The sequence below is a fragment of the Castanea sativa genome, chromosome 1 (assembly GCF_040712315.1).
Source record: "Castanea sativa cultivar Marrone di Chiusa Pesio chromosome 1, ASM4071231v1".
Taxonomy (NCBI): domain Eukaryota; kingdom Viridiplantae; phylum Streptophyta; class Magnoliopsida; order Fagales; family Fagaceae; genus Castanea; species Castanea sativa.
Window position 1 is genome coordinate 26,218,611 of NC_134013.1, and position 27,406 is coordinate 26,246,016.

General features: G+C 33.6%; 3 protein-coding genes across 3 annotated transcripts; 1 reads left to right on the forward strand and 2 right to left on the reverse strand.

Moving 5' to 3' along the window:
• Window positions 1-19,567: 19,567 nt before the first annotated feature.
• Window positions 19,568-20,592, forward strand: LOC142609359 (RING-H2 finger protein ATL79-like). Its single transcript, XM_075780932.1, has one exon. It carries the CDS (start codon window positions 19,740-19,742, stop codon window positions 20,403-20,405), a length of 666 nt encoding a protein of 221 aa, XP_075637047.1. The 5' UTR covers window positions 19,568-19,739; the 3' UTR covers window positions 20,406-20,592.
• A 3,652-nt stretch (window positions 20,593-24,244) lies between these two features.
• On the reverse strand, window positions 24,245-25,162 carry LOC142623684 (uncharacterized). The gene is made up of 2 exons (XM_075797131.1): window positions 25,112-25,162; window positions 24,245-24,970 (listed from the first exon to the last, which is right to left on the reverse strand). Exons 1-2 carry the CDS (start codon window positions 25,160-25,162, stop codon window positions 24,245-24,247), a joined length of 777 nt encoding a protein of 258 aa, XP_075653246.1.
• A 90-nt stretch (window positions 25,163-25,252) lies between these two features.
• On the reverse strand, window positions 25,253-26,757 carry LOC142623694 (uncharacterized). The gene is made up of 3 exons (XM_075797143.1): window positions 26,572-26,757; window positions 25,762-26,034; window positions 25,253-25,573 (listed from the first exon to the last, which is right to left on the reverse strand). The coding sequence occupies exons 1-3, from the start codon at window positions 26,755-26,757 to the stop codon at window positions 25,253-25,255; spliced, it is 780 nt and encodes a 259-aa protein (XP_075653258.1).
• Window positions 26,758-27,406: the final 649 nt, after the last annotated feature.

Sequence of the window (27,406 nt, forward strand, 5' to 3'; positions counted from 1 at the left end):
AACTACTGTTGCAAGCTTTTATAAATTTTTTATTATATTTTATTCTCTCTATATTTATTACTTTTCTCTCTCTTTCTTTAATTTCTCTCTGTCTTCCTTTTCTTCTTTCTCACTCTTGTTCTTGTTCTACTCTCTCTTCTCCTCAAACCCAAAACCCATTTTCTCAAACCCAAAATCCCGTGTAGTGGTGGTAGCGGCGAAGGCAAAGGTAGGTGTGGGCGTGGGATGTAATTGATGATGGCGGCGTGGGTTTGGGTCGATGGTTTTAGGTTTTCTGCGATGGTGGGGTTGATCTAGGTTTGTGGTGTGGGTTGGTTTGGGATTATGGTGTGGGTTGATCTGGGTTTGTGATGGTTTGTAGTGTGGGTTGATCTAGGTTTTGTGGTGGTCTTTGATGTGGTTTGGCGGTGTGGGTGTGGGGTTTTTATTTGTGTGGGAGTGGGTTTGGGTTGATGGGTGGCGGTGGTGTGATGGGTCTGGGTCATGGTGGCATGGGGTCGTGGTTGTGGCTGGGTAATGATGGTGGTGGTGTTGGGTTCTTATTGGGTAACGGTGTGGGTGTGGGTGTGGTGGTGTTAGGTTCCTGCTGGGCAACAATGGCCATGGTGGCTGGGTAACCGTGGTTGTGGCTGGGTTCCGATGGGTTTGGGTTGGATTTTTGGAATAAGTTTGATTTTTGGTGGGTTCTTATGGGTGTTGCTGTGGTGGTAGGGTGGGTTGTTGTTGTGGTGGTGTTTGGTGGTTGCGAGATCAGCGTGGGTCTGGTGGTTGCTGGATTAGCATGGTTCTGGTTGCGAGATCGGTGCTCGGTTTTGGCCGTGGGTATGGGTGGTGTTGGGTTTGCTTGCTAATGGGTTTTGATTTTTTGGCTGTGGGTGGTGATTGAGGGTGGTGGTGGGTTTGATGAGTATGGGCTTGGTTGGGTTTTTTTTTGGTGTTGTTAATTGATTGCAGTTGTTGGTTACAATAGGGAAGAGGGAGGAAGAGAGGAAGAGGAAGACGAAGAGAGAGAGAGAGAGAGAGAGAGAGAGTAAAAACAAATAAATAAAATTTAAATAAAATGAAAAAAAAAAGAATTTGGAATGTTGGATGTGTTGTAAAATGGTATGGTATAATGGATAAAATAATTTTTAAGATAGTAAAATATGATAATTTGTAAAAACCGGATGCTAATGCTCTAAACGTTTCATTTTGTCTATTTCAATCATTTGGTGCACTTAACCCTTTTTTAAAAAAATAGTTACAGTATGTTCTTAACCACGTAGTTTGAAGATTTTCTCTCATAGAACCCCAAGTACTTGATTCTTTAAAAAAAAAGTATTTTATACAAAGATGTGCCAATTAAGCTACAAGACTTGATCCACTTAAGAATAATATAAAAAAATGGATTGAGAGCATCTATTCTAAATCAAAACTTATTTAAAAAAAAGGCAAAAATGCAGTTTTGGTCCCTACATTGTGGGCCGATTCTCGATTTAATTCTTAAATTGATTTTGTTCCTAGGTCAGTCTTTGGTTTCAGAAAATCGATTCTTTTTTGGTCATTATTGTTAACCCAGTAACAGAAAAATCTAACGTGGCAAACGAAGTGCCTTGTTGACACATTAAATGCTGACGTGGCTATTAAAATAATAATAAAAGAGAAATGATATGTTTACAACATTTTTACTACATTTTCACAACAAATCATAAGTGGCAGGTTGTTATTGGTTGTTATTGTTGGGGTAAAAAACAAATCTTAGTGTTAAGTTCAAATTTGAACTAGTAACAACTAACCACCTATGATTTGTTGTGAAAATGTTGTAAAAATGTTGTGGACGTAGCACCTCCCATAATAAAATAGTTTATTTATCATTTTTTAAATACCACATCAGCATGTTAATTTATTTTTTTTTAAAGCCGCCACAGAAATTTTAAACAAAAACAAATTTTAATCTAATTTAAACTAAGATCATTTCTAAAAAAAACAAAAATCATTATCTTAGTCTTTTTCTTCTTATTTCTTTAACCTCATCAGCATTTACTAATATCAAGTTCTCTCTTTTTAAAATTCTTTTTCTTTTTCTTCCTATTTCTTTAACCTTATCTTTTCAAGTCTATTTCTTTTTCTAATCTTAGATTCTCTCTCTCTTTTCACCCTCCATGGACGGAATCATTCTCTTCACTGTAACTCCATGGCCGGGGCTTACAAGCTTGATTAGGAGAAAACAATCTACCATGGATGTAGAAAACAATCTGCCATAGACGATCTTGATGCGGTCTTTGGTCTTGGTTCGGCGGAGTGGCCCTTGAGGTTTTTCACGTGGGAGGCTCGTTGGTGTAGTGGCGGCACACCTATTCCCGATCTACCATGGATGAGCCACCCCAAGCTTTATCTCCTTTACCTACAACTTCACTTGTGGTTTGATTTTCCTCTCCTTTCTCATATTGCAATACTTTGTTCCTCTTGTTCTAGGTTTTTTTTTTTTTTTTTGGAGAGAATGTGGAGTTGTTTGATTTTATGGTTTTTTATGTGTTTGTTTCCCAAGACAATTTCAGGGTTTATGGGTTTGCTGGAGATTGGGTTGGTTACTATGTTTATGGGTTTGTTTCTTGGGTTTATTTATGGTTTGGTTTCCACGATTTATTTTTTATTTTTTTGGATTTGATGGAGATTGAGTTTGGTTGCTAGATTTGGATTTGGGGTTTGTTAGAGATTGGTTTGGTTGCTTCTTGGATTTGGGAAGAACCTGAAGAAAAATTCCTGTTAGTATTTAATTTAATTTTTTCTTCTTGTTTTCGTTTGTGTTCTTCTGATATGGGTTTGAGTTCTTGGTTGCTGGGTTTGTGTTCTTGTGATGGGTTTGAGTTTTTGGTTCTTGGGATTGGTCTGTGAAGAACAAGTTGAAGAACATAAGAAAAGAAATTTTTAATTCAATAAGATTTAAGGGTTTTCTTTAAAATTAAAAAAAAAAATTGAGGTGACTTTTAAAAAAAATGTAAATGCAGACGTGGCATTTAAAAAAGGCCAAATAAATTTTTTTATTTTTATTTTAATAACCACATCAGCATTTAATGTGCTAACAGGACACTCTCTTTGCCATGTCAGATTTTTCTGTTATTGAGTTGACAGCAGGGACCAAAATAGAATCGATTATCTGAAATCAAGGACTGACCTAGAAGCAAAATCAATTTATGGACCAAATCGAGAATTGGCCCAAAATATATATAAAAATAGTGCATTTTTGCCTTAAAAAATATATAAATCTTAAACCCGTACTAAAAGTTAAGCTTAAAAATGGTGGTTGTGCCAAGTGGTTGCACTAAATTGCAACAATTTTTTAAAGGGTTATCTTAATGAGTACCCTTAGAGTAATTGTTAATAAACTATTTTAGTAAAGTTTTGACACCATATTTATGGGACATATAAAAACCTCTTAAAACATTTTATTTTTATTTTTCCATAAAAACTTTTCTTAAAGCATTTGTTAACATTTCCATTTTTCAATAAAACTAACAGTTTAATTGTTCTTATAAGTTATCATGACCTTATCAATTATTTGGATAAACATAAAAGTTTAATATTTTTTTTATTAAAGGGTCATCTTAATAGGTACCCTTAGTATAATTGTTAATAAACTATTTTAATAAAATTTTGACATAATTTTTATGAAAAATATAAGAACCTCTTAAAATATTAATTATTTTTTCTTTTTTCATAAAAACTTTTCTTAGAGCATCTATTAACATTTCTGTAGGGATAAAATACACAAAATGCATCTTTGGGCCATGGGCTTTGTCCAAGATTGTTCACTTGTCCGAGGACAGATTGATAGCGATGAAGATGTCAGACCTAGAGATCCACGAGCAAATTGTGACAGAAGAAGCTGAGAGAGGTAATCTGAGGAAGGGTATCTCCTCGGCTAAGCGAAGTAAGGATCAGATGGTACATCGTGTTGTCCAGAATGATTTTCTAGGAGGTCTTATAGATGAAGATATGTTTCACGGGGGCACAGAGAGCAGAAACAGTTATGAAATATCTAAGAGAAAACTGCTACCACCACATTGAATGCGCTGTATCTAAATCTTTGGCCGCATTAATGAGGAAGTGATATATGAACAGTAATTTTTAGCCTTATAGTTATTACCTAAAGATTTTCGGAAGGTGCTGATGGGACAAGTATCCACACTAGCGGTCTAGACCTACACGTGGAATACAAAAATGAGAAGAGGAAGGAAGTATAAGATGGAAGAAGGTCCCGGAGAAAGGGGATCAAGAAAAAAAGGGGAGGAAGAAGGAAACATCGTAGACATAAGAACAACATTTGTAATTTGTCCTTAAGAGATCGAAATATAAGAACCAACTTCCTCGGTGTAAGACCGAGGACAGTTTTCACTATTGAAATTATTCCAATTTCCTCCTATTGTAATTTCAGCCCAACGTTATTATTAGCAAAACTCATTAAAACCTAAATTTCTAACCCACTCTTTAGAAATTCATTGTATTGGGCTCTTTGGGCCTATCCCCTTCCCATTTGTGGGCTTAGGTGTAAAACGAAACCTTACAATTTTCATTTTTAAATAAAAATAATAGTATAATTGTTCTTACAAGTTATCATGACCATATCAATTATTTGGATAAACATTAAAAAAAATTAATATTTTTTATTATCTTTTTTATAAAAAAAAACGTTTCTTTCTTAATATATATACATTTATAGATATTTACGTTGAACAATTTTTTCTTAATGCTCAGATTTTTTTTCTTTAATAAACTAATGTTTATACATAAGAAAATCCCAAACCACTCCAAATCAACCTAAAAAACAACAACCATAAAGGGTGTTCATCGTGTGATTCGGTATGGTTTTGGGCCATTTTAAGCACCGCACTTTGCGATGCAGTTTGTTTGTTAAGGACATATTTTATGTAGTTGACTAATCATTTGACAAAACGCACTTTACTTGTATTTGGGTAGATCTAGGATGTGTTTTATATTTCAAAGAACATGTTGTTCAAGTCTAGTATTAAAGCTATGAAAATTGGACAAAGAAATAAGTGAAGAAAATGTGTTCACTAAAGCTGGACAGATAGCTCGACACCTGCGGACAAATAGCTCGATAGCTGCTCGATAAACAGCTATCTATTAAGATTTATTGAGGCTCGACAGATACTATCTATCGAGGTATCTATCGAGGTTACAGAAATTCAGATTTCTAGATCTGATTTTCGGCCCATGCTTATGTATTTGTGTATGGTTTCTTTTCTCACAACCCTAGACATATATAAGGCTTATTTTAGAAGCCGTGGCATAAGAGAATACAAGGAGAACACATGCAAAAAGTGACTGATTTCTTATCCTCTCTGAAAGAAGCTACTACGTATTTGCGCCTTAGCATTTTGTAACCAAGTGCTTCTTGATCTTCATTGTTGATGAAGTGAAGAACTTTGCAACCAACATTCTTCTTTCTCAAGTTGGTGAGTGAGTCACGTATTGGGATTTGTATAAAAGAGTTAATCATGTACTAGGATCCGTGTATTAAAGGGTGGCGTTCATATATTGAAGAGTTCAGAGGTTCTAAAGCGGTAGAAGGTTTCTGTTATAAGTTCATCTACGGGGATTGTAGAGTCTAGGGACGAAAGTTTTGTACTAGATCTGAAACTTCTCCTTACTATAGTGAATTGTTTTTTGGGAAGGTTTCTCCCCAGGTTTTTTACTGTGAAACTAGTTGGTTTCATTGGTTTTCCTAGGTCATCATATCTTGTCTTATTTACTTTTCCACTGCACTTATATTTGACATGATATTGATGTTTGTTTGTTTTAACAAGTTTTATTCATAATAAATCTAATTAACAACTTGGGTTTAAAACTTGTTAATTCTATCAATCGGGGTCTAAATTTCTCAACAAGTGGTATCAGAGCGGGTACACTCTAATTGGATTAATTTCCTGAGTGTGATCCTTGACCTCCGTTGTCATGGAAACTTTTGGTGAGTTATTAAAAGTTTTGAGTTTTTTAACTCAATTTCAGGGGAATATTATTTCCTCTATGTCCTTTAGTAGTCATACTAGGACACGTGTTTTTTCATCTTCACGGCCAAAGACTCGTGTTGTGTGAGTGAGAAATGAGCCTAAGACTTAATTGTCTTTTCTGTTTGTCCTCTACTTTAATTCTTTCTATCTAAAGTAGGACTCTTTTTACTTGATTTTTTATCTGCATTTTTCTTTGTATGCTTTCATGCATCTGCATCTTCCTTTTATGCTTTCATGTTGTTTCTCTGTTTTTATTTGGTTGTTTAGTTTTTATTTTGTTTTATTTTCAAAATAAAAATGAAAAAAATTAGAAAAATACAAAAACAGTGTGTGTATGTGTACATTGGTTCTTGTGAACCTTAAAATGGCCATTGAAACAAAGTTCTCTAAATTTTGTATCTCTTGTACCTTAGATGAGCATTTCTATGCACAACTAAGCAAGTAAGTTTTGTGGCTCTTTGTTCGTGATGAGTAAGATTAAGTAATCTCTTCTACTTAAAACTTGTATTACTCTTTTTGACGGGAAGGACTAGAAGATCCTAAGAGAAAGACATAAATAACCATCTCACCACTGTTACCCGCCAATCATGACAATGGCATTTGTATGCTTCGGCATAGCAAAAGTGCAATGTCAAAAAGTTTAACATAATTGGGTATTTCTTTTCTCTCTTTTATATACCCATGCATTATTTGCTTAATAAAAAAAAATATATGCAAAGAAAATATAAGTAAAAAGAACAAAATGCTTAAAAACATGATTGCAAGCGTATTTTCTAGGAGATGTGGGAGTTATAGGGTATATCTCGAAAGTGATAGTCCCCATCAAACAGTTATGATTATGTGTGAGTTAAAGTGATTTTCTCATATCTCAAATCGTCATAACATAAAGACACTTGTGCAATTTTGTGATGTTTTTCACACACAACACGCAATATTCTTTGCTACTTTTGATACATATGTAGGTACAATATGATTTGACCATCACAAGATTTACATGTGTTGAAATATGCTCACTAAACTGTTTTAACTTGTTTTTAAAATATAAAATTAGTTAGACTTGTTTAGTGTGTGTGTGTGTGTTTTTGGGATTTAAATGCTTAACTCTTTATTGATTGAGAGATGATTTTGAGAGGTTAAAATGTTGGTTGGATCTTTAGCTGAGTGTGAGAGACCGCGACCCCGGCCCGTTTTACAGAGTGTTAGGCTAAACCCACGTGAATGGGTGGAGTCGTGTTATTGTCTCTCAAAATGGAGGTTTGACTAGTTATATTTTCCTCTTTAGATTAAGGGTTTACAATGAAGTCGCTACTTATTTAATTATTGGAATAAATAAGAAAACCAAAATTGAAAATTTCTCATTTTATTAATTTGAAATTGAATTTACATTGACCATAGGAAATTACATGACTTTGGTTCTAGGCACAATCTAAGATAAAGTACATGGCTTGGTTTTCTAGTTACAATCTAAAATTTGAAAAATTACATGAATAAGCATTGGATCTACTAACCCTTGATCTAAGTTCGAAAGTTATGTTACAAGGTGGAAAGGTGTTAGGCACCCACCTTGCTCGGTGAAACCGGTCTTCTAAACTATGATGGCCAACATCCATATCATATCATCCAATATATTATCAATCAATTTGCATGTTGAATTTAATGTGTGTGCATGTGATAAATTCTAATTCAATTTATTAAGCATTGCATTTGGATTTGAAAAATAAATTCTAGTAAATGTGTGTGGATGGTGATATCTTAGATTCAAGGATTTGAAAGAATTATTAAACAAACATGTGTTTCATATTTTTGATGTGAATTTAAGATTAAAACTAGTGTTATGCATGAACATGTGATTAACAACCGAGAACATGTGGAGAACAATTAAGAATATTTAAACATATTCAAGAGAATTTAAATGATTACTATCATGCTTTAATATTAAATTCTCATCATGGCAACACAAAAAATAATTAGGAAAATTGATTATACCTTCATGCAAGATCCATATGGTGGAGGAGGTGACTCTTGAGGGAGGTCCTAAGGGTGGAGGAAAAGAAGAGTTAGGAGAAGAAGAGTGAGTCTCATTCAATACCTTGAGTCTCAAGAAGACCAAGATATAACAAGACTACTCAACTTCCTAAAACTCAAGAGAGGTGAAGAGAGGGGGTTTTTGTATCTTGGAATGAAGGAGAGAAGGGTTTATATAGTAGTGGTGGAGGAAATATGAATGAAAGACCATTTAATGAGGGTTGACAAAGAATCATGAACCTAGACCTCATTTTAGACTTGGAGAAAATCTGGAGTATTAAATGTAGAGATTGGTGGGAGTGAGGAGCAAGCCAAAATTCAGTTTTTCCGTAGCTACTGTAACAGCCTGTAGAGCCAATTTCGAAAAATTATATCTGACTCAATTCTGATCGTAATTGTCTCGTTCTTGTGCTTAAATTGAAGCCCCAGATATCTAGTTTTTGGGAAAATTAACCTCATTCACAGATTCAAAATATTCTGAGAGATATCGATGAAATAGTGAGCAGAGGTTATTTGTTAGAAAATGGTTTCAGCACAATTAACATTAATAGGTCCTAAATTAGCTCCCAATTAACATTAAATGACTCTAATCACTCCCATTTTAGACTTAATTGGTTCCAAATTTACTCTAATTAAAAGATAATTGCACAAATTACTCATTGAATAATTAATGTTTAACTATCTAGTTAATTAGGTGTGTGCAATCCTACCATAAAATGTAGTCCTAACCCATCAAATAATGACATATCATTGATCTCAAATTGATTATAATTATAACCAATTAGAATTAATTGTTCGTAATTACATATAGTCAGACTCAATTTGTGACAGTGCATCTTGGTCATTAAAACTTGATTTGATGATAACTTTCAACTTGATGGTTCAATTAGGGCTTAAGACCAATCAATTTGATTGTTACAATATCAAGATCATTTTGGTGAAATGAGATTAAAGATCTAATGACTAGAATCAAGATGCATATTTCTAATGCAAAATTACCATTTTACTCTCCATGTGAGATTAAATGCAGGTTGCAAAATGAGGTGTCAACACTGAGTTGCATGTTTGATAGCATTCATCTGTGTTTTTCACTTCTTGAAAAACTGGTTTTTAAGCCATCTCGACACCTCTCGATACCTGGCTTATCTGTCAAGATCTTCAGTTGATTATTTATCACAATCTCGACACCTCTCGATAACTAGGTGAATCGATCAAGAAAGTTCATGTCCCCTTGATAGCTTCTCGATAGCTATTCGATCCATCAAGGTATGCTCAATAGCTTCTCGACACCTCTCGATCCATTGAGATCCTCTGCATGCATTGTTTTTCACATGTTTTGCATATTTCTCTTATCTTGTCATCCATAGCATCTTATTTCATTACATTCATGCATTAATATGGATTCTTTGTGCCCTTTTGATCATCCTTGATCATCTTTATGTTTTTCGGGTAAAGCTTTATAGTTTCTTGTGCCCTTTGTCAATCATGACAATAAGGGAGAGAAATTGGAGAAATTGTGGTTTCTTTTTAAGATTCAACAAGTTAGGGGGAGAAATACATACCTTTGTAAGGGGAGTTGTGTTTTATCTTGTTAGGGGGAGTGCTTATCTCCTTGTTGTTGTAGGAGCTACTTTTAGCTTCATCTTCTTGTACATCGGTCTTGTGACCATTTTTACATACATGATGCTTATCAAGTGGTATATGTGATGATGTATGTGTTATTCACCTATCTCTATATGTGTTGTTTCTTTTCTTTTTTTATACACATGCTTCTTATTTTTGTATGCAATCTATTATTTCTACTTCACACAAAGATGCCTTGATGAGTTTTATTTAAGTGTTTCAGAAATACAGGTTGTCACAGTCTTTCATGCCATGAACTCTCTTTTTGCAAACTTTTTCAAGAGTTTGTGTTAAGATAGATTTTATTGTATTCAACAAGTGAGTATGAGTTGAGTGATTTATGACTTCTCTCATATGTTCATTTGTTTGTTGTGGTTTTGTCACGGATTACCAAAGGGGGAGATTGTTAAGGACATATTTTATGTAGTTGGCTAATCCTTCGACAAAACGTACTTTATTTATATTTGGGTAGATCTAGGATGTGTTTTATACTTCAAAGAACATGTTGTTCAAGTCTAGTATTAAAGCCATGAAGATTGGACCAAGAAACAAGTGAAGAAAATGTGTTTACTAAAGCTGGACAGATAGCTCGACAGCTGCTCGACAGATAGCTATCTATCGAGGTTTAATGAGGCTCAATATCTATCGAGGTATCTATCGAGGTTACAGAAATTCAGATTTCTAGATTTGATTTTCGGCCCATGCTTATGTCTTTGTGTAAGGTTTCTTTTCTTACAACTCTAAACATATATAAGACTTATTTTAGAGGCTGTCACATAAGAGGATACAAGGAGAACACATGTAAAATGTGACCTATGCCTTATTCTCTCTGAAAGAAGTTACTACATCTTTGCGTCTTAGGGTTTTGTAACCAAGTGCTTATTACTCTTCATTGTTGATGAAGTGAAGAACTTTGCAGCCAACATTTTTCTTTCTCAAGTTGGTGAGTGAATCATGTACTGGGATTCGTGCAAAAGAGTTAGTCACGTATTGGGATTCGTGCATCAAAGTGTGACGTTCATATATTGAAAAGTTCAGAGGTTCTGAAGCGGTAGAAGGTTTCTGCTGTAAGTTTATCTACAGGGATTGTAGAGTCTAGGGACAAAGGTTTTGTATTAGATCTAAAAATTCTCTTTACTATAGTGAATTGCTTTTCGGGAAGGTTTCCACCCAGGTTTTTACTGTGAAACTGGTTGGTTTCATTGGTTTTCCTAGGTCATCATATCTTGTCTTATTTACTTTTCTGCTGCACTTATATTTGACATGATATTGATGTCTATTTGTTTTAACAAGTTTTATTCATAATAAACTTAATTAATAACTTGGGTTTAAAATTGTTAATTTTATCAACCGGGGTCTAAATTTTCCAACATTGTTCAAAATCATAACTGCACTGTACCTCAATTTTGCAGTCACATGTGCAGTGCGGTGCGATGTATAAGGTGCGGTGCGATGTATAAGGTGCGGTTTGGTTGGTTTTGAGATGGTATATTTTTCAAGATGTCATGATCAATTTCTAATTTACTATAAATAATCATGACTATATGACAGTACGTTAAAAAAAAAAAAACCTATGTAACAAAAAATGTAACATAAATATATACAAAACAAAAACGAATTCATGACAAATTTACGGTTTAAAGTACGGCAAATATATAGTATATACAAAACAAAAAAAATATTATTAAAATTTTGAACTTTTGATTTTGTATTTAACCAAAACGAAATCGTTTTTAACGTGAAACTAGAATGTACTAACACTAGGCTAAACACTTACTTCATATAATAATTAAATTATTAATATGTATATGTATATGTGTGTGTGTGTGTATATATATATATATGTGTGTGTGTATATGTGAGAGCGGTGCGGTTTTCTTATCATAAAACCGCAATCCGCACCACATAATATGATGCGGTGTGATTTATTACCACTTGCAGTGCGGTTACTTCATTTTGTGAGCAGTTTAAGTGCGGTCATGCGGTTTGAGCAGTTTGGTGAACACCCCTAACCATAGTTGTCAAAACGTAAATCATAATGTAAATCGATTTTTTTATTTTTTTTGTATCGTATCATATCATATGTTGTAAGATACACAAACACTTCATAAAATTTATAATAAAAAATGTATAGATATACATATATAAATGGTATATTCATTATAAATTTTGAATATATTCAACTAATAGTCATTATTCATAACTTATGTAATAATATATAACAAGCTAACTAAATAAATAAAACTAGCATGTGTTTATAGCATGTGTTTATCACATTCAAATTGATTAAACTCAAAAGTGATAATATATTACAAATGACCCAAAATAATAATTTATTTTGCATCATATTGCCTAATCAACTTCATCCAAGTCAGTGTTATCATCATATTCATCACTTTGCAAACTTATTTCTTCTTGAAATTTTCTACTTTAACATTAACATTTATTATCTCCAGGGCCAGCTGAATGGTGGAGCAAGAGATGCGGTCGCCTAAGGCCCTAAGTAAAAAAAAGGCCCTCAAATTTTAACCAATAGGGTTATTTATAATCAATAAATAAAATTATATTTTTTTACTAGATTAAAAACAAATAAAAAATAGAGAAAAATGCAACGTCCATAATATTTTTCACAACACTTTTACAACTAATGCTAAGTAGCAAGTTGTTACAGCTTGTTATTGATGGCAACAAAATAATTATAGTGATATTTTCAAATAGAAAGTAAAAAAGCAACTTAAAACCTATGATTTGTTGTAAAAAATATTGTGAATGTTGCATTTCTAAAAACAAATAAGAATAATAATAAGAGTTTAGTTAGCAAACTTTTACTAGTTCTCATATAAGTTTACTACTAATACTATTTTTTTACTTACCACTATCAATCTACCATATCAATAAGTATGAAAAATTTTGTCAAATTTTTTCTATCTATAAATTTTCTAAAAAAAGAAAAAATTCTACATAGTTCATGTCAATTAGTAGTAATTTTACATCTAAAACAAGATAATTGATTTTCGCCTTAAGCCCCCAAATGCATCAAGCTGCCCTTAATTATCTCTTATTGTTCTTTTATTTTAATATTTTTTTTAAAAAAATTTATTTTTGGCATTCTAGTTTTTTACACTTCTAACAATAATGAAAAAAATAATTATACTGTTAGTTAATACCTTATGCAAAGTATAGAAAAGAAATTTGTAAATATAAAGGTAAAGTGTGTAGTCCAAATTTCGTAGGATAAAAAAAACTTATGAACATATTATTTTATTAGGCAAAATTAAGTAATCTGATAATTTTATGTTAAAGACAAGTTTAACAACTTGTTAGATTCAAATAAAATATACATTTTAAAGCATATGTTTATGCATTGTATGATATGTACAATTTTACGATATGATACGAATCATATGATACAAATTTTGTATCATACGATTTATGAGCGCTTACAATACTGTCTTATGATAAGAAACTTTTTACACACTATATATATCACGTATCGTACAATACTGACAATTATGACAACATCTATTCCATAGTCCATACAATGTATGCACTATCTCTATATTCATGTTGAGCAATTTTTTTACTAATAAATAGCTCTCTTTGTTTAGTACTTTTTTGTTGATATTTATGATGAAGTTTCACAAGTGTTACAATTTTTTTTCCCAAAATACAACACTTTTAGAGCATTTGCATCAGGTCGTGCAAAATTTTCTGTCCATTTTAACATAATGACTTACTTTTTCTATTTTACATACTTTTTTTTTCAAAACATCATACATTAAATTATCTATTTTATATTACATTTCATTATATTATTATTATTTTTTTAAATTTTTTTATCTTTCTTCACACATAACAACCACTATTTACTCTCTTCATTTATTCTTGAGATATGTAAAAATAAATAAAAAACTAAATGCAAAACAAATAGTGTTAATGTAGTTTTACATAGTTACAGTAATAAACTTGTAAATTTACAAAATTACAAGGTTTTGAAACTCGGACCGTTCATTGAACCGTAAAAAGGAGAGGTTCAAGGTTTTTGAGGTCAAACCGAGGTTGAATCGGGATCGAACTGTGATGATGTCATAATTAATTTAATAATTAATTAAAGCCTAAATATAGATATTAAATTTATAAAACTAGCAAAATTGACTAATATATCTATATATGTGAGGAAAATTTAATGATTTTCAAGCATATATTTAATAGTTAAATAAGAAAGTTAATAAAATAAAATAATAACCATGAAAACATTAAAATTTATGATTAATTTTTGAAGTAAAGTTGAATGCCTTTGAAGGATTTTAATTATAGATTTTTTTTAATTCCTTATAAGAGATGGATAATTTAATTAAGTAGAATAAAATTGTGTTAAGTTGTTTTTATATAAAAAAAAAAAAATTGCTAAGGGGTTGGACCGCACAATTCTTGACTGGTTCGTGCGGCCCAACCCCGGTTTTAGGGTTCACGGAATTAACTAAAAATACGGTTCTTTATGCTTAAAAAACCAGTTTTCATTCCGGCTACCGGTTTTTACAGTCCGACCTCTCGGTCCGGTCCGGTTCTGAAAACAGTGCAAAATTATATACTGATTGACGTTGGTCATTTCTAGGCAAAACTATGTATATTTTTTTAAAATTTTTTTTCTATTATACCTTCATTGATGTGAGTACTCTTATAATCAATAATTCTCCAGCTCTTATAATTTCAAACACATTCGGATACAGACACATGAACAGTACAACTAATGCACTTCAATGCTCTTCCCTATAATCCTTAAGTTGATCAGAAATCAAGCTTCCTTACAATTTGAAATATTAGTGGACAGTAATCTATTAAGATATTTATTACGTGATAAATATGCATTTGTTGTTGAGAATAGATAAACTAGCTAATCCATTTGAATCTCCTGCTGTTAATGGAAGTGAGATTTCAAGTAACATCCTAGAAGTGTACTCCGATACTTTGGGATAGAATACTTGATGCACTTATCAATGGCTTTGCTCAAAAGGTATGGATACTCTTTCTTAATTTATATATATTTTATACTTTCCTCAAATTCTCAATGTTTCTTCTTCATTAGGCTTAGGCACCTCTTCCTCACCATCAGATTCATCGTCCTTCTCTGCATGGAGGAAGCCAAACCAAACCAAAGGCTTGTTCATAATCATAGGCACCTGGAATGGTCCCAACCAGCTTTTCCTTACAGCTTCCAAAAAGTATTACCAACTCTACGTTGGTTATCCGATTCCAACTTCGGGTGCTTTGGGGTAGTTTCCTCCTCAAAACTCCGCTCCTATTCTGTTTCATCGTTCCTTGGCTTTGTTATTTCATCCGGTTGGTCAAGTTTCATGAGCTGCAGGTTTTCTATCACCCTATTGAAAAAAAAAAAAAAAATTGTTTAAGTCATTGGACTCAAAATTGACCTGACTGTTTCGGCCATTTGGTTTTCTTGGGCCCATGGAATTGACGGACTCCTAATTTTGTTATTTCACGCCACAAAAGAAAACGAAACAGTAGAAAAAAACGAAGAAAGAAAATTAGAAAAAGGGGCCCTCCTACCAAACATATTTATTGAAGGCATGGGAATGGTGACAAGGACGCTACTTGCAAAGTAGATAAGACATTAGTAGCAGACGATGCACCAATTTGCTACTATGATAAGTTGCCTCTCTTGCAGGCAATTTCATTTTCAATCTTTCTCATTTAATAATGTATTATTTTCTTCTTGTTGAGAATGTTAAATAATGGAGCTTCTAGCACAAGCAGTGGGGGCAGTCCACAGTGAGACATGTGGTATGTGGAATGTATTTGCTGCGTCAACTCAGTAGATCCAGAAAGGCCAGCGTCCTGGCATGCCCACGTTCATGTTCGTTTACTGATGTGGGCCTCTATTCTTCACCACAAAATTTGTAACACGTCCAATTCTCTGAGCAATTCTGAGTAGCAGATAAAGTTGGAGACAAATGTCTACGTCTTTCTGAAACCTTTGAGACATATCTGATATCTTATCTTCTTTTATTATTTTTTTCCCAATCTATAATCAAATTTTAAAGGCTGAGAAGGACATAACCGATTTCTCTCACCTCCTGTACAAGTGGCCGCTAAAAATTTTGTTTAAGGAAGTTATTAAAAAATTTTAATAAAAAAAAACTTGAATATATTGAGTTATCGATAAAAAAATTAATATATAAAATTTTACAATTTTCTTCTATAAGTTTTTAAATTTTAAGTTGTTATATGATAATTTATTATGAGTATCTATTTGATAGCTATAAGCCTATGACCATTTTATTTTGTTGATTTTATCTAACATTTTATTTTTATGCTGTTGTTATTATCTATTTGTTATTGTTTTTATAAAAATATTTTAAACTAAATGACTAAACTAAACTCATTAGTTTTGTATTAATTATTGACGCACATAACTACACTCATTCATACATAAACTTATACACTATGTGTCTATTTAACCAATCAAATGCTTGGACAATCACTAATTTTACAATTTTTTTTCTTAAATTTTAATAACTTTATAACAAAAAGTTATCATAACATGATAACTGTGGGGGGCAAAAAGATCCTAATGAGAATGTGGGCCTTTTGGGCCGTGTTAAGGAAGGTCGACCTGCTACTGGGTTTAGAATTTGTTGGTACTATGGGTCGGCCCATACGCCGAGGGTCCGAGGATCTAGCCGAGGGTGAACTTACCCTCGGATGGACACCGAAGAACTCGGGATTTCGTGATAAAGATTAGGGGATGACACGGTTAAGGCCAATGGTTAAAAGGGGTAAACCCTAGAATGCCCCAGAAGCACTGGTGTTGAAGAAATGTCAAAGATAAAGGCTGCCACCTCCACATTAAAGACCCTGCACCTACCACCCTGGCCGTATTTATGGGGAAGTGACACCTGAACAGTGGAAGAGAAACTTCTGGTTACTATTCAAAGGCACTGAGAAAAGAAATATCTAGGAAAAAGGGGAGGTAAAGCAATACGTGTACAAAGATTCAAAAGAGTAGTATTTAAAGAGCAATCTAGGACAAAAAAAGGGATCCCCCTCTTTGTAACCTAAAGGAAAGAGAAAAAGAGAGAGAAATTATATAAGAACAGTTCTCGGCTTACGTCCGAGCAGATTGACTTATAGCATTCTTTGTTGTTTTTAAGGGTTTATAATCTTTGGCTTGCTATTTAATCCTCAAACACTTCTAACCTGGGTTTCAAGCCCACACTCTACAAATCACATTGTTTAAGGCTCGTTGGGCCTGAGCCCGTAACTGTTCTTGGGGCCAGGTGCAATTGTGCGCTTACAATAACAATACACACACATGTAACAAACTATCTCTATTCCCTAATTATTAAATTATATAAATTTATATTATATTTATATTGTACACACAAACGTCCACACACATCATAATTCACACAAATAGCATTATAACAAAAATTAATGCACACAATCAATATTAGACACACTCACACACATAATATAAATTTATAAAAAAGAGTGATACTTACAATTCACAAACACTCTTTACTCTTAGAGTTAGAAATACTTGTAATAAGGGTGTACAAAATTTAAGTCAAAGTGTGCAAAAATATTTTTAAAAATAAATTAAAGAATGAAACTAACAAAAAAAAAATTTTATATATGTAATTTGTTTTTGAAGTCAGGGGGTTCATTTGAATCCCCTGAATATAGAGTAGCGCTGCCCATGCCCTTTCCCCTAATATGAACAAACTAGAGAATACTGTCACCATTTGTTCTCTAATGGTTTCAGAGCCCATTGGTATATTTGTCCTTTTTTTTGTTTTTGTTTTCTACCTACTTTTGAGTAGAGGCGGCAAATGGGCGGGTTGGATCATAAATGGGTTGGGTCATAAATAGGTTAGACGTGTAATTACCCATTTATATATAAATTAATTATCCATTATTCGCTCAACCCATTTAATTAGTAACCCGCCAATTTAATTTAATATGATCCAAATACCTATAAAACTCTTTGAATACCCTATTGACTTCCAAAATTATCAAAATACCCTTAATTACCCAAAATGACCCAAATACCCCCTACACTTTCAAAATTAACTAGAATCAATATCGACCGTTCATCATCAACATCATCAAACTCAGCTTTCGGTTTCTCAACCGGAACTGGTGGCTCCATTCTTCAATTCCTCTCCTCCGAAGATGGCTTCACCGTCACCACCATCGGATGCCGGCGAGGGCTCCAATGGTGGTAATGACGGCAATGCGGCTCGCCCAAAGAAGCTTGCTTGGAACGCGCCCTCAAACGGCGGCATAGTTTAGGCCAGTCTTGTAATGGGCGCGATATCTTGGTCCACTCTATCTGAGTCCACTAAGGCTTCGCCTAAATCGTCTGCCGATTCGACTTCGAAGACTCTTTTAGATTCACCACTCTCCGCTTCTCAGGTTTGGATTTCCAATCAATGTTTGGTTCCCTAGAAAACTAAGAAAAAAATAGAATCTTGAATATTGTTATGTTTAATTTTTTTGATGTTTGGTTCCCCAGAAACCTAAGGAAAAGGAAAGGTAACGGAATATTGAATATTATGTGTAAATATTTTTTTTCCTATTTTGGGGTTTTCAGTAATAAAAAGTTTACCTAATTAAGGAAAATAATTGTTGGGGACGTTTTAGGTTAATAAGGAATTAGACAAGGTAAATGTATATATATTAGATTTTCAGAATTAGAATTTTACTTTGTAACTCAATATTGTTGCTATAAAAAGAGTGTAAATTTTAAAGATTTGACGTTAAGTATCTCTCTCTAGAATTTCTTTACTTTTGTTTGGTTACTGAGAAAATCTGAGGGAAAGTGTTTAAGGAGAGTGAGATTGAGGGCCAAATCTTAGAAATCTAAGAGGTATATTGTTTATTTAAGTTTTAGATTTTAGAAGGGTTTAGTGAGTATTTGTGGGTTTATTTAATTTTAAATTTTAGATGGGTTTAGTGGGTATTTGTGGGTTTATTTAATTTTAAATTTAGATGGGTTTAGTGGGTATTAGTGATTTATTTATTTAAACCCATCTAATTAAATAACCAAATGGGTCTTTACCCATTTAACCCAAATATTCAAATGGGTTGGGTTAAGACTTATCCAAATAAGGTAGGTAATGGACGGGTTCGTGAATATGGACAAAAATTGCCACCCTTACTTTTGAGATAGAAAAGCCCAAAGATCAATTCTCCATTTGGGCCTACAGCAAGAGGGTGGTTCTCTTCTTTTATCCTTTTCTTAATGGGTATATGATATTATGATGTATTTAATTATGTATTCTATCTAACAATGGGCACATTATTATGATTGGCACATTTCAATCTGTTGTTTTTCTTGGGGTTTATATCCGTTACCAATCAGCACCATTAAGTTAAGACTAACCATAAAAAGTTTACATCAAGTCCCATAGACGACACTTATCAATATCATCACAGACTCTAAATTCAAATAAATTTTGAAGTCATGGATGTAGAACACGTGTTCTCAAAGATATGGGAAAAAAAAGGTTAAACAGAGACAGGGAAGAGTAATTGTATAATATGAAGAAAAACCAAGTGGGAAAGTGATACCAAAGTGAAAATAATGAAGAAAAATAAGGATCCTAAAGAAAGACTCTTTATTGGGAAGCAATATTCATATTCTAAAAAGAAGTAGCGTTTGAAAATGGTAAGATTCTTGTCTCCCAAAACGTGTTGAACATCGAAAAGGGTTTTTTTAGTGCGGTTAGGAAATCTGTAAAGCCAAAGGGAAGACGCAAGAGAAAGGAACAGCAGGCCCCACATAAGAAAAGTTTATGGTAATTACCACTAACAATGAAAATTACACTCTTTTTGGAAATTCAAAAGATTAACCTGAGGCGTACGTATTCATTTCTTGAGATGCCCGGTGCGCATATCAATAATACCAGTCTGGACTACTACGCATTCTCTCTCTCTCTCTCTCCCTCCAAGAATAACTGAGTGCCTGTGCCTCACCTCAAAGACTGAAGACAACAAAAGCAAAGCCATAGGCCAGAAAATACAGAGTTTCATTGAGCCTTGAAAAGAGAGAAACAAATGCGACCGCTACCACCACAACCAGCTGCAGCAGCAACAGTAGTAGCGGCAGTAGCAGCTGAATCTGCTATAATCCACCTCTCCCCACCACTCTCTCCGTCGACCCCAACAAAAACAAGATGTGAGCCACAGGATCGTGGCTGCAACAGTTGGCAGCCGTACTCCAATTCTCGAGATTTTGAAGCAAACGCGGCCACAATCCTCATCGTCCTCCTCTGCGCACTCATATGTGCTTTGGTTCTCAATTCCACCATTCGCTGCTTCCTACGTGGTGGTGGTGGTGGCGGCAATAATCACCAACAACCACTACCCCAAAACCAACAACAACAACAAGAAGTACAACATGATGAGCGAAAGAGCACGCTGGAGAAAGAGGCAGCTGATACGTTAATTGCAGGTCCGAGCCTCTTGTTTTCGACAGGGATGAAGCTGGCTGGAACGGAAGCAGAGTGTGCGATTTGCTTGTCGGAGTTCGTGGAGGGAGAGGGGATTCGTGTGTTGGGAAGGTGTAACCATGGCTTCCACGTGAACTGCATTCAACAGTGGTTGTCTTCCCACACCTCCTGTCCCACTTGCCGCCGCAGCTGTCTCCCTCCCTCTCCTATTCCTACACAACCCTGCAGCCAAACCAATACCGGAGAAGGACCAATCCTCTCTCTCTCATGATTACCCTTCAAAAGTTCAAGACTAGTTCAGACAATTCAGATCAGAGAATGTACATTTGTTGTATGCAATGGAGCTAGCTAGCTAGCTATATATACATCTATGTATATATAGCTAGAACTAGCTAGGAGTTTGTGTATTTCAAATTCAGGTTTTAATTTCAATTTCTCTCATGAATCGTGATTACTTCATATATGCATGACTTTACCTGTTTACCAACCATATAAACAGATTACTCTTTTATACAAAAAAAAAAAACAGATTTACTCTTTAGCTAACCCGACCTCTCTCTCTCTCTCTCGCGGGGAATTAGAGAATAATCATCACAAGGCCAATATGTATGGAGTCTCTGCTGGTGGTCTAACCGATCTAGCGTAAACTAAAGAAGCAATTCTCCGCAGAATAACCAAAATAAACATATGACTGTTTTTCGTAACAAATTCCATAACTGTCGAGTCGTCAAATCGTTGTTTTTAGTTCTCATAAATCATAAGGCTCATCACTACACCACTTTATTGTCTAACGTTTACAAATTACAACTCAAGAACATTTCGGCAGTAGTGAAAATTTGTGAAAAAAAGGTTCTTATTAGGGTAATTCTTACATGTTTGTTCCTTTCTCCTCTCACATGAGGGGTGGACCCCATGGTGGGACTCACGCGTGGGGCCTACCCCTCATGTGAGAGGAGGGAGCATTACTCCTAAAACACTTAAGTTTTTTTTCTTTATTGGGTCATTATTCTGCTGTCATTCCATAACTAAAGGCTAAAGCTTAAGAGCAACCACATTAGTCAATGCAAAATTTATGTATATTTTGCAAAAAAAAATCTACATTTCTATTTTACAAACTCATTTTACAAAATATTCACATCAATTTATCTATTTTATACATTTATTCAATAAAAAATTCATTCCTTTACATTTTTTATTATTTCCCCACTCACTACCTCTCTCTGTCTTTCACAGACCCAACGCTACCCAAAATCAAGCAATATCCCAAAACCCTATTGATCTTAACATCAGAAGCAAAATCCCAAAATGCTATATATGAAATCAAGAAAAATCCCAAGCATATGCAAGCAACATCAGATCTTAACAAACAAGCCAAATCAAAATCCCAAAACCCATTGATTAAACAAAGAAAAAATAGAAGAAGTGAATCCACCACAGAGGTGGTAGTGGCAAGTGATGAGTGGCTTGGGTTCGAAGAGGGCTTCAGCAAGAGTGAGATCGAGAGGGCTTTAGTAAGGGTGAGATCGGAGAGGGCTTCGGGTGGGTTTGGGTTTTTTGTTTGATATGTTGGGGTTGATTTCATGTTTGATTTTTGTTGATTTTGGCTTTTCCGTTGGGTGGGTTTGGATTTTTTGTTGATTTTAGCTTTGATTTTCTACTGGATTTGCGGTTGGATTTTTATATGTTGTAAAATGGTGGTGGTGGGTTGCATCGGTTGAGTGGTGCGTTAGAATAATGTGGCCCAACATGATATTTTATTATCAATAATGAATTATTCAAAATTTCTTGTGAAATTTTACAATATTTTTATCATGTAAAATATTGGAATATTGAATATGTCTACTTGATATTGTAGACTAAGATTATGTCTACATGATGTAGCATATTCTAATAAGTACATTGTTGGACCATGATGGAAAAGAGGTGTAAGTTAAAATTACTCAGGCTATGGAAGACAATAAATGCTAGTGTTTCAATGGTTAATGCATAATAATCTTGGAAGTCATTCCATAATGAGATTCACGCACGTTGAGTGTTGGCCTTAATAAATCTATCATGTCATTGCCAATAACTTGGCCTCCTATAAGAGGTATTGTCATTATAATGATTCTAGATATGAACGATAAATGAATCCATGTATTAGTATGGAGTTACAAAAGTAATGACATGTTAATGAACTTATTCATTAATGAATCTAATTAATGAAGTTGTTTATTAATGAATGTAACATATTTGTTACATGAATCGTTATTATGATAGAAATGATTTTATGACCGGTCATGTCCTTTATGAATATTATAAATGTTGTCAAGGCCACACTTGGAAAGGGTGTGAGAAGTGGAAAGAAAGCTCTTATTAATCCTGACCAGCTGGGGAGAGCATCTTAATTGCTTATGAGGTCCTTGAATAATATAATTTAGTATGTAAATTTCTCACATTTTATTGTCGATTTTATTACATATGCACATGATATCATTGTTAATTGATAGATGTATTATATTTGTTTCTCTTGAATTATTACTTTTTAAGTATAATTCTTACATGGTGGTGGGCAGATGGTTGATTGGCTGTGCAGATGAAGAGAGAGTGTGTGAGATAAAGAAGAAAAAGAATAGAGAAGAAGAAGGGATATAGTCTGCGTGAGAGAGAATATAATAAAACAATGATTTGCAAAATTTGCACACTTTTACAAGTATTGATGTAGGTGTTTTTTTTTTTTGTTAAAAGTACTTTTTGTATTTTGCGAACTTTTACAGCCACTGATGTCGTTGCTCTAAAGGTCCCAAATCCTCTCTTTGCAATGATTGTTTTGCGAGTTTGTTTCTGTTTCGAAGTCTCTTTCTGGCTCATAGGAAAAATTTTTGCAATATAAAATCTTCAGTTTTGGCTCTATGAGATGAAAGCACTTCCCTTTCGCCGAATAATCGCAATCCATTTTTCTTGTTGGGTTTATGGATCAAATGAAGTTGAATTTAGTAAAATGCTTCGGCATTTGACCCATTTTATTGTTTACGAAGTGCAACTATAACTGTTTGCTTTAAATTGTGGCACGGTAAGGTATAGAATTGGAGATCAATGCCACATGTGCATAGGGTGGCTCTAGCCATTAAAGTCTTATGGGTGGTTTGATTTCATTTTCAACAAAAATATTTTATCATTTTTGTTCCATTTATGCTGTTAAAGTGTTAATAAGCAGAAGTGGCAACAAATGTTGATGAGAAACAAAGATTGTGACTTTGATACTATTTTAAAATAAAAATAAGAAAATAAAATAAAATTATGTAGGGAGAGCGGAAATAAGAGAATTAATGTATATATGTTACAATAAATCCAATATTGAAAATATATAGAAATATATTAGGCTTATATAGTAAATAGTATGATAGCCTCAAACTACGGTAGCCCCTAGTATTACGAAACCACGATACTTTGTAATATTCTATAAAACCATGGTCTAGTGGTGAGTGATGGATTTTTCCTTGGCAAGATTGAATTATAGTATCAATATATTGTTAGAACCTCTCTTCCTCTCCATCATGTGTGTGTGTGTGTGTTTTTTTTAAAAAAATTGTTAATTAAAGATAACTCAAAAAATATGCATACATCATAAACACACATACATATACACACATGTATGAAAGAAAAAAATAAATTTTAAACTTCTAATAATATAGTAAGATATAAACCATAATATATTGTTTATAAAATTATCAAAACCTCTCATTTGAGTGAGAATTAGCGTTTAAAGTATTATTCAAAATTTTCAAAAATCCAGTAAGCTTTAAGTTTTCAAAATAGATTATATTCCCAGTTTTCTTTTGTATTGTTATTTTTTCCTTGCAACATATATCTTTCACAATACTCATCCATACTTCTCTCTTCATCCACTCACTGTATTTTTCCTTGAGTCATTATATGCTATTAGATAATTGGAGGATTACTTATGGTTGACCATTATCTTACATGTGTGCAGGGACGGAGCCAGGACTTGGAGTTAGGGGGGGCAGAAGTATAAAAAAAAAATGAAACTCCAAATAAACATTCATTTAATAAACCATCAACAAAGAAAAATACAGAATTTTGTTTTAAAAGATATTACAATGCAATTATTTATGAAAATGGAACTCGCCGTCTTTTTAAATCTTCGAAATTATCTATGATTGAATCTGTACTAATTGTCGCAGCAATGTCCCTTTCAATGAATAATATCATAGCGTCTAACAAAAACTCATCTTCCATTTTGTTGCGAAGGTCAATTTTGATGACATTCATAGCTGAAAATGCTCGCTCTGTAGTTTCAGTAGAAACAGGAAGAGTAAGCACAAGCTTGACCACAGTACAAATAAGCAGATGGATTTCTGATTTTCTAGTTCTCACCATCCATTGGAACAATTTAGAAATATTTTTCAAATTCTTGAACCCTGAATACTGAACTACATCATACTTATAAAGATCAAGTTCCTTTTTCAAATCATTCTTTTCATCATTTGTGAAGTCTATTGGATAAAATTTATCTACCAATGAACAAATATCACTAACTCGAAAAGATTCATATGCCTCTCGAGGGTCTAGAGCTGAGCTAAGTGTAAGTAACTCCATGGCATGCTCGCTAAACCGGTGATTTAGTTCCTGTAATTGAGAATCTATTCCTGCATTAAAAATATCTACTTTATAATAATGCTCATTTTTAAAGTCCTCTTGTTGATGATGAGATCGACCAAATCTTGCAACATAATGAGCATTCATATCAGGGACATCTATACCACGTTTCTTACAAAATGATATCACAGTAGCTAGTAAGTCATCCCATTTCTCATCTCTAAATTGTTGAATAAGCTTTTTAATGGATGAAACTAAATGCATAGCATTTAAAATGTCTTGTTATTGGTTTTGCAAAGCTTGACAAAGTTTATCAGTGATCCCCATAGTTTCATTAACAAAATGCAAGATGAAGATAAATTCAAATGAAATTAATACCTCATAAGCGGACTCTGCTTCTACTTTTTGTGAAGAATTTCCTTCATCCATGATTTTCAGTAGAACTTCACATGTTGGACTAAACAACTTTATCAAGTTAGAAACCAATTTATAATGCGAACCCCAACGAGTATCTCTAGGTCACTGTAAAGTGACCATCTGATTAAGTCCTTTCCCAGTCTCAAGCTCTTCAATATCAATCAAATATGCAATGTTAGAAGCTCTAGCAATTTTTAATTGCTCAATATGTTTGCATGAAGCACGAATATTATTGATAACCAAAATCAATTTATTGAAAAATCTATTAAGAGGGACAACTGCTTTCGATGCTCCTACTAATGCCAATTGTAAGCGATGTGCAAAACAATGAATGTAGTAAGCATATGGACAATCATTCAAAATCAAAGCTTGTAATCCATTCCACTCACCCTGCATGTTGCTTGCACCATCATATCTTTGCCCCTGAATGTTTTAGATATCTAAGCACTTATTAGAGAGCAAATAATATATCTCCTTTTTAAGGGTCACTGCTGCAATGTCAACAACATGAACAATCCCATAAAATCGTTCTCGCACAAAGCCAGTTGTATCAACATATCTTAAAACCACAGCCATTTGCTCTTTCATGGACTCATCACGAGTTTCATAACCAATTTGCAAAACTTTGCATCACCAATTTCTTCCCTAATTGCCTTCTTCATTCTGGTTGAAATAACATGTAGAATTTCTTTTTGAATCTGAGGTGATGTGTAGGTGGCATTTTTTGGAGCTTTTGCCATTATTTCAACAACATTATTATTATAGCCCACTATCAAATCCAATGTCATAAGAAAGTTTCCCCGATTGGTTGAAGTAGAGCTTTCATCTCGACCTCTAAAAGCAATAGCTTGCAAGGCAAGATGTTGAACAACATCAATTGAAACCTTCAATAGTACTCAATTATTTACTATTTGTTCTGAAGTGAAATTGCCCACTACCCTGTCTATGTGTTGAGACTGGTTCATCAAATCCTGACACGCTTTATGGGCAAATCTATGAGTGGAGTTAAGATCTTTCCCCATATGAAGACTAAAAGAACAGCTTTCACCATTTCTCACTTTCTTCCAATTCTTAAATCTGTTAACTATGAATGCATTTTGTCCATCATGCCCAGTTGGCTTATGAAAGAGAAAGCAGAGTAGAAAAAAAGTGGCATCTTTTTTAGGAGAATATTCAAGCCATGGCTTAAAGCGATCATCTTCATACCAAGAACCTTGAAAGCTTCGACCCTTCTCAGATTTTTAAATTTTTTTAAAATGAGGCTGGTATGGACCCAACGTAATGTAACGTCGCCAGTTCTCATCTTGTTGATCAACATGATAAGTATATATTTGTCTACGCAATCCAGGATCACGTTCTAATTGCAACGAACTCATATCAACCTTTTAAAATTTTGTTTGAGAATTTTCCTCAATAGGGACATCAAGATTTTCCTCAACAGGTTCATCAGGATTTTCCTCAATTGGGATGTCGAGATTTTCCTCAATTGGGGCATCGGGATTTTCCTCAACATTAGTGGTTGGCAATGTTGCATCACTAGTATTAGCTTCTAAACTATTTGAAGCTTTTCTTTTGAAAAAATCAAATATGGTACTTGACTTTTTCATAATCTACAAATAAAATATAATTTGAAATTATTATGTTATTATATGGTCAATAATCTATAATCATTACACACAATAGACAAACACTATGCACACAAACATTCAACAACAGACCAATAAATTTTAAAATTACAAATAATCTTTTTAATTATTTACCAAACTTTAATGTTTTAAAAGACATTAACTAATAGACAAAAACACTAAAGACAAGACTAAAAAAAAAAATCACAAATGACAAAACATCACAGCTACATGCTATTGCTAAAAACAAAACTTACAAAAAAAAAATTACAAAACATTAATGGCGAGAGTTGATGTTGCGTGTGGGGTTGTGTAATTGTGTTTGTCAATTGTCAGATGAGACCTTTTCATGTATAAAAGAATATAAACTATAGGCAAAAGACAAAGATGAAAGATAGGTTAGTGATATTTTTACCTCTCTTTTAATTCTCTCTCTACTCTCTGTTTAAAGTCTGTCCGTCCCAACTCCCAGGCTCCAGGCCCAGCTTCCCTGACTGCTAACTCCCCCTCTAGTCCCTGCGCTTAGTTGCTCTGTGTTCTCTTTTAAGTTTTCTTTACAACTTACAAGCCACAACAATATCAAGTGTCAACAATCAACACATTACAAAAAGTAAATTATCCCAAACAAGGA

Bases quoted from the DNA above. Each gene is read 5' to 3' on its own strand.
- LOC142623694 (XM_075797143.1), bottom strand. From the start codon at position 26,757: ATGAAAAAGTCAAGTACCATATTTGATTTTTTCAAAAGAAAAGCTTCA. The intron at 26,035-26,571 runs GTCCCTATTGAG...GTACTATTGAAG, and splicing joins CTGTTGAGGAAAATCTTGAT to GTTTCAATTGATGTTGTTCA. The intron at 25,574-25,761 runs GTTATGAAACTC...TAAAACATTCAG, and splicing joins ATGCAAAGTTTTGCAAATTG to GGGCAAAGATATGATGGTGC.
- LOC142623684 (XM_075797131.1), bottom strand. From the start codon at position 25,162: ATGGATGAAGGAAATTCTTCACAAAAAGTAGAAGCAGAGTCCGCTTAT. The intron at 24,971-25,111 runs GTATTAATTTCA...TCCATTAAAAAG, and splicing joins AAGCAGAGTCCGCTTATGAG to CTTATTCAACAATTTAGAGA.
- LOC142609359 (XM_075780932.1), top strand. From the start codon at position 19,740: ATGCGACCGCTACCACCACAACCAGCTGCAGCAGCAACAGTAGTAGCG.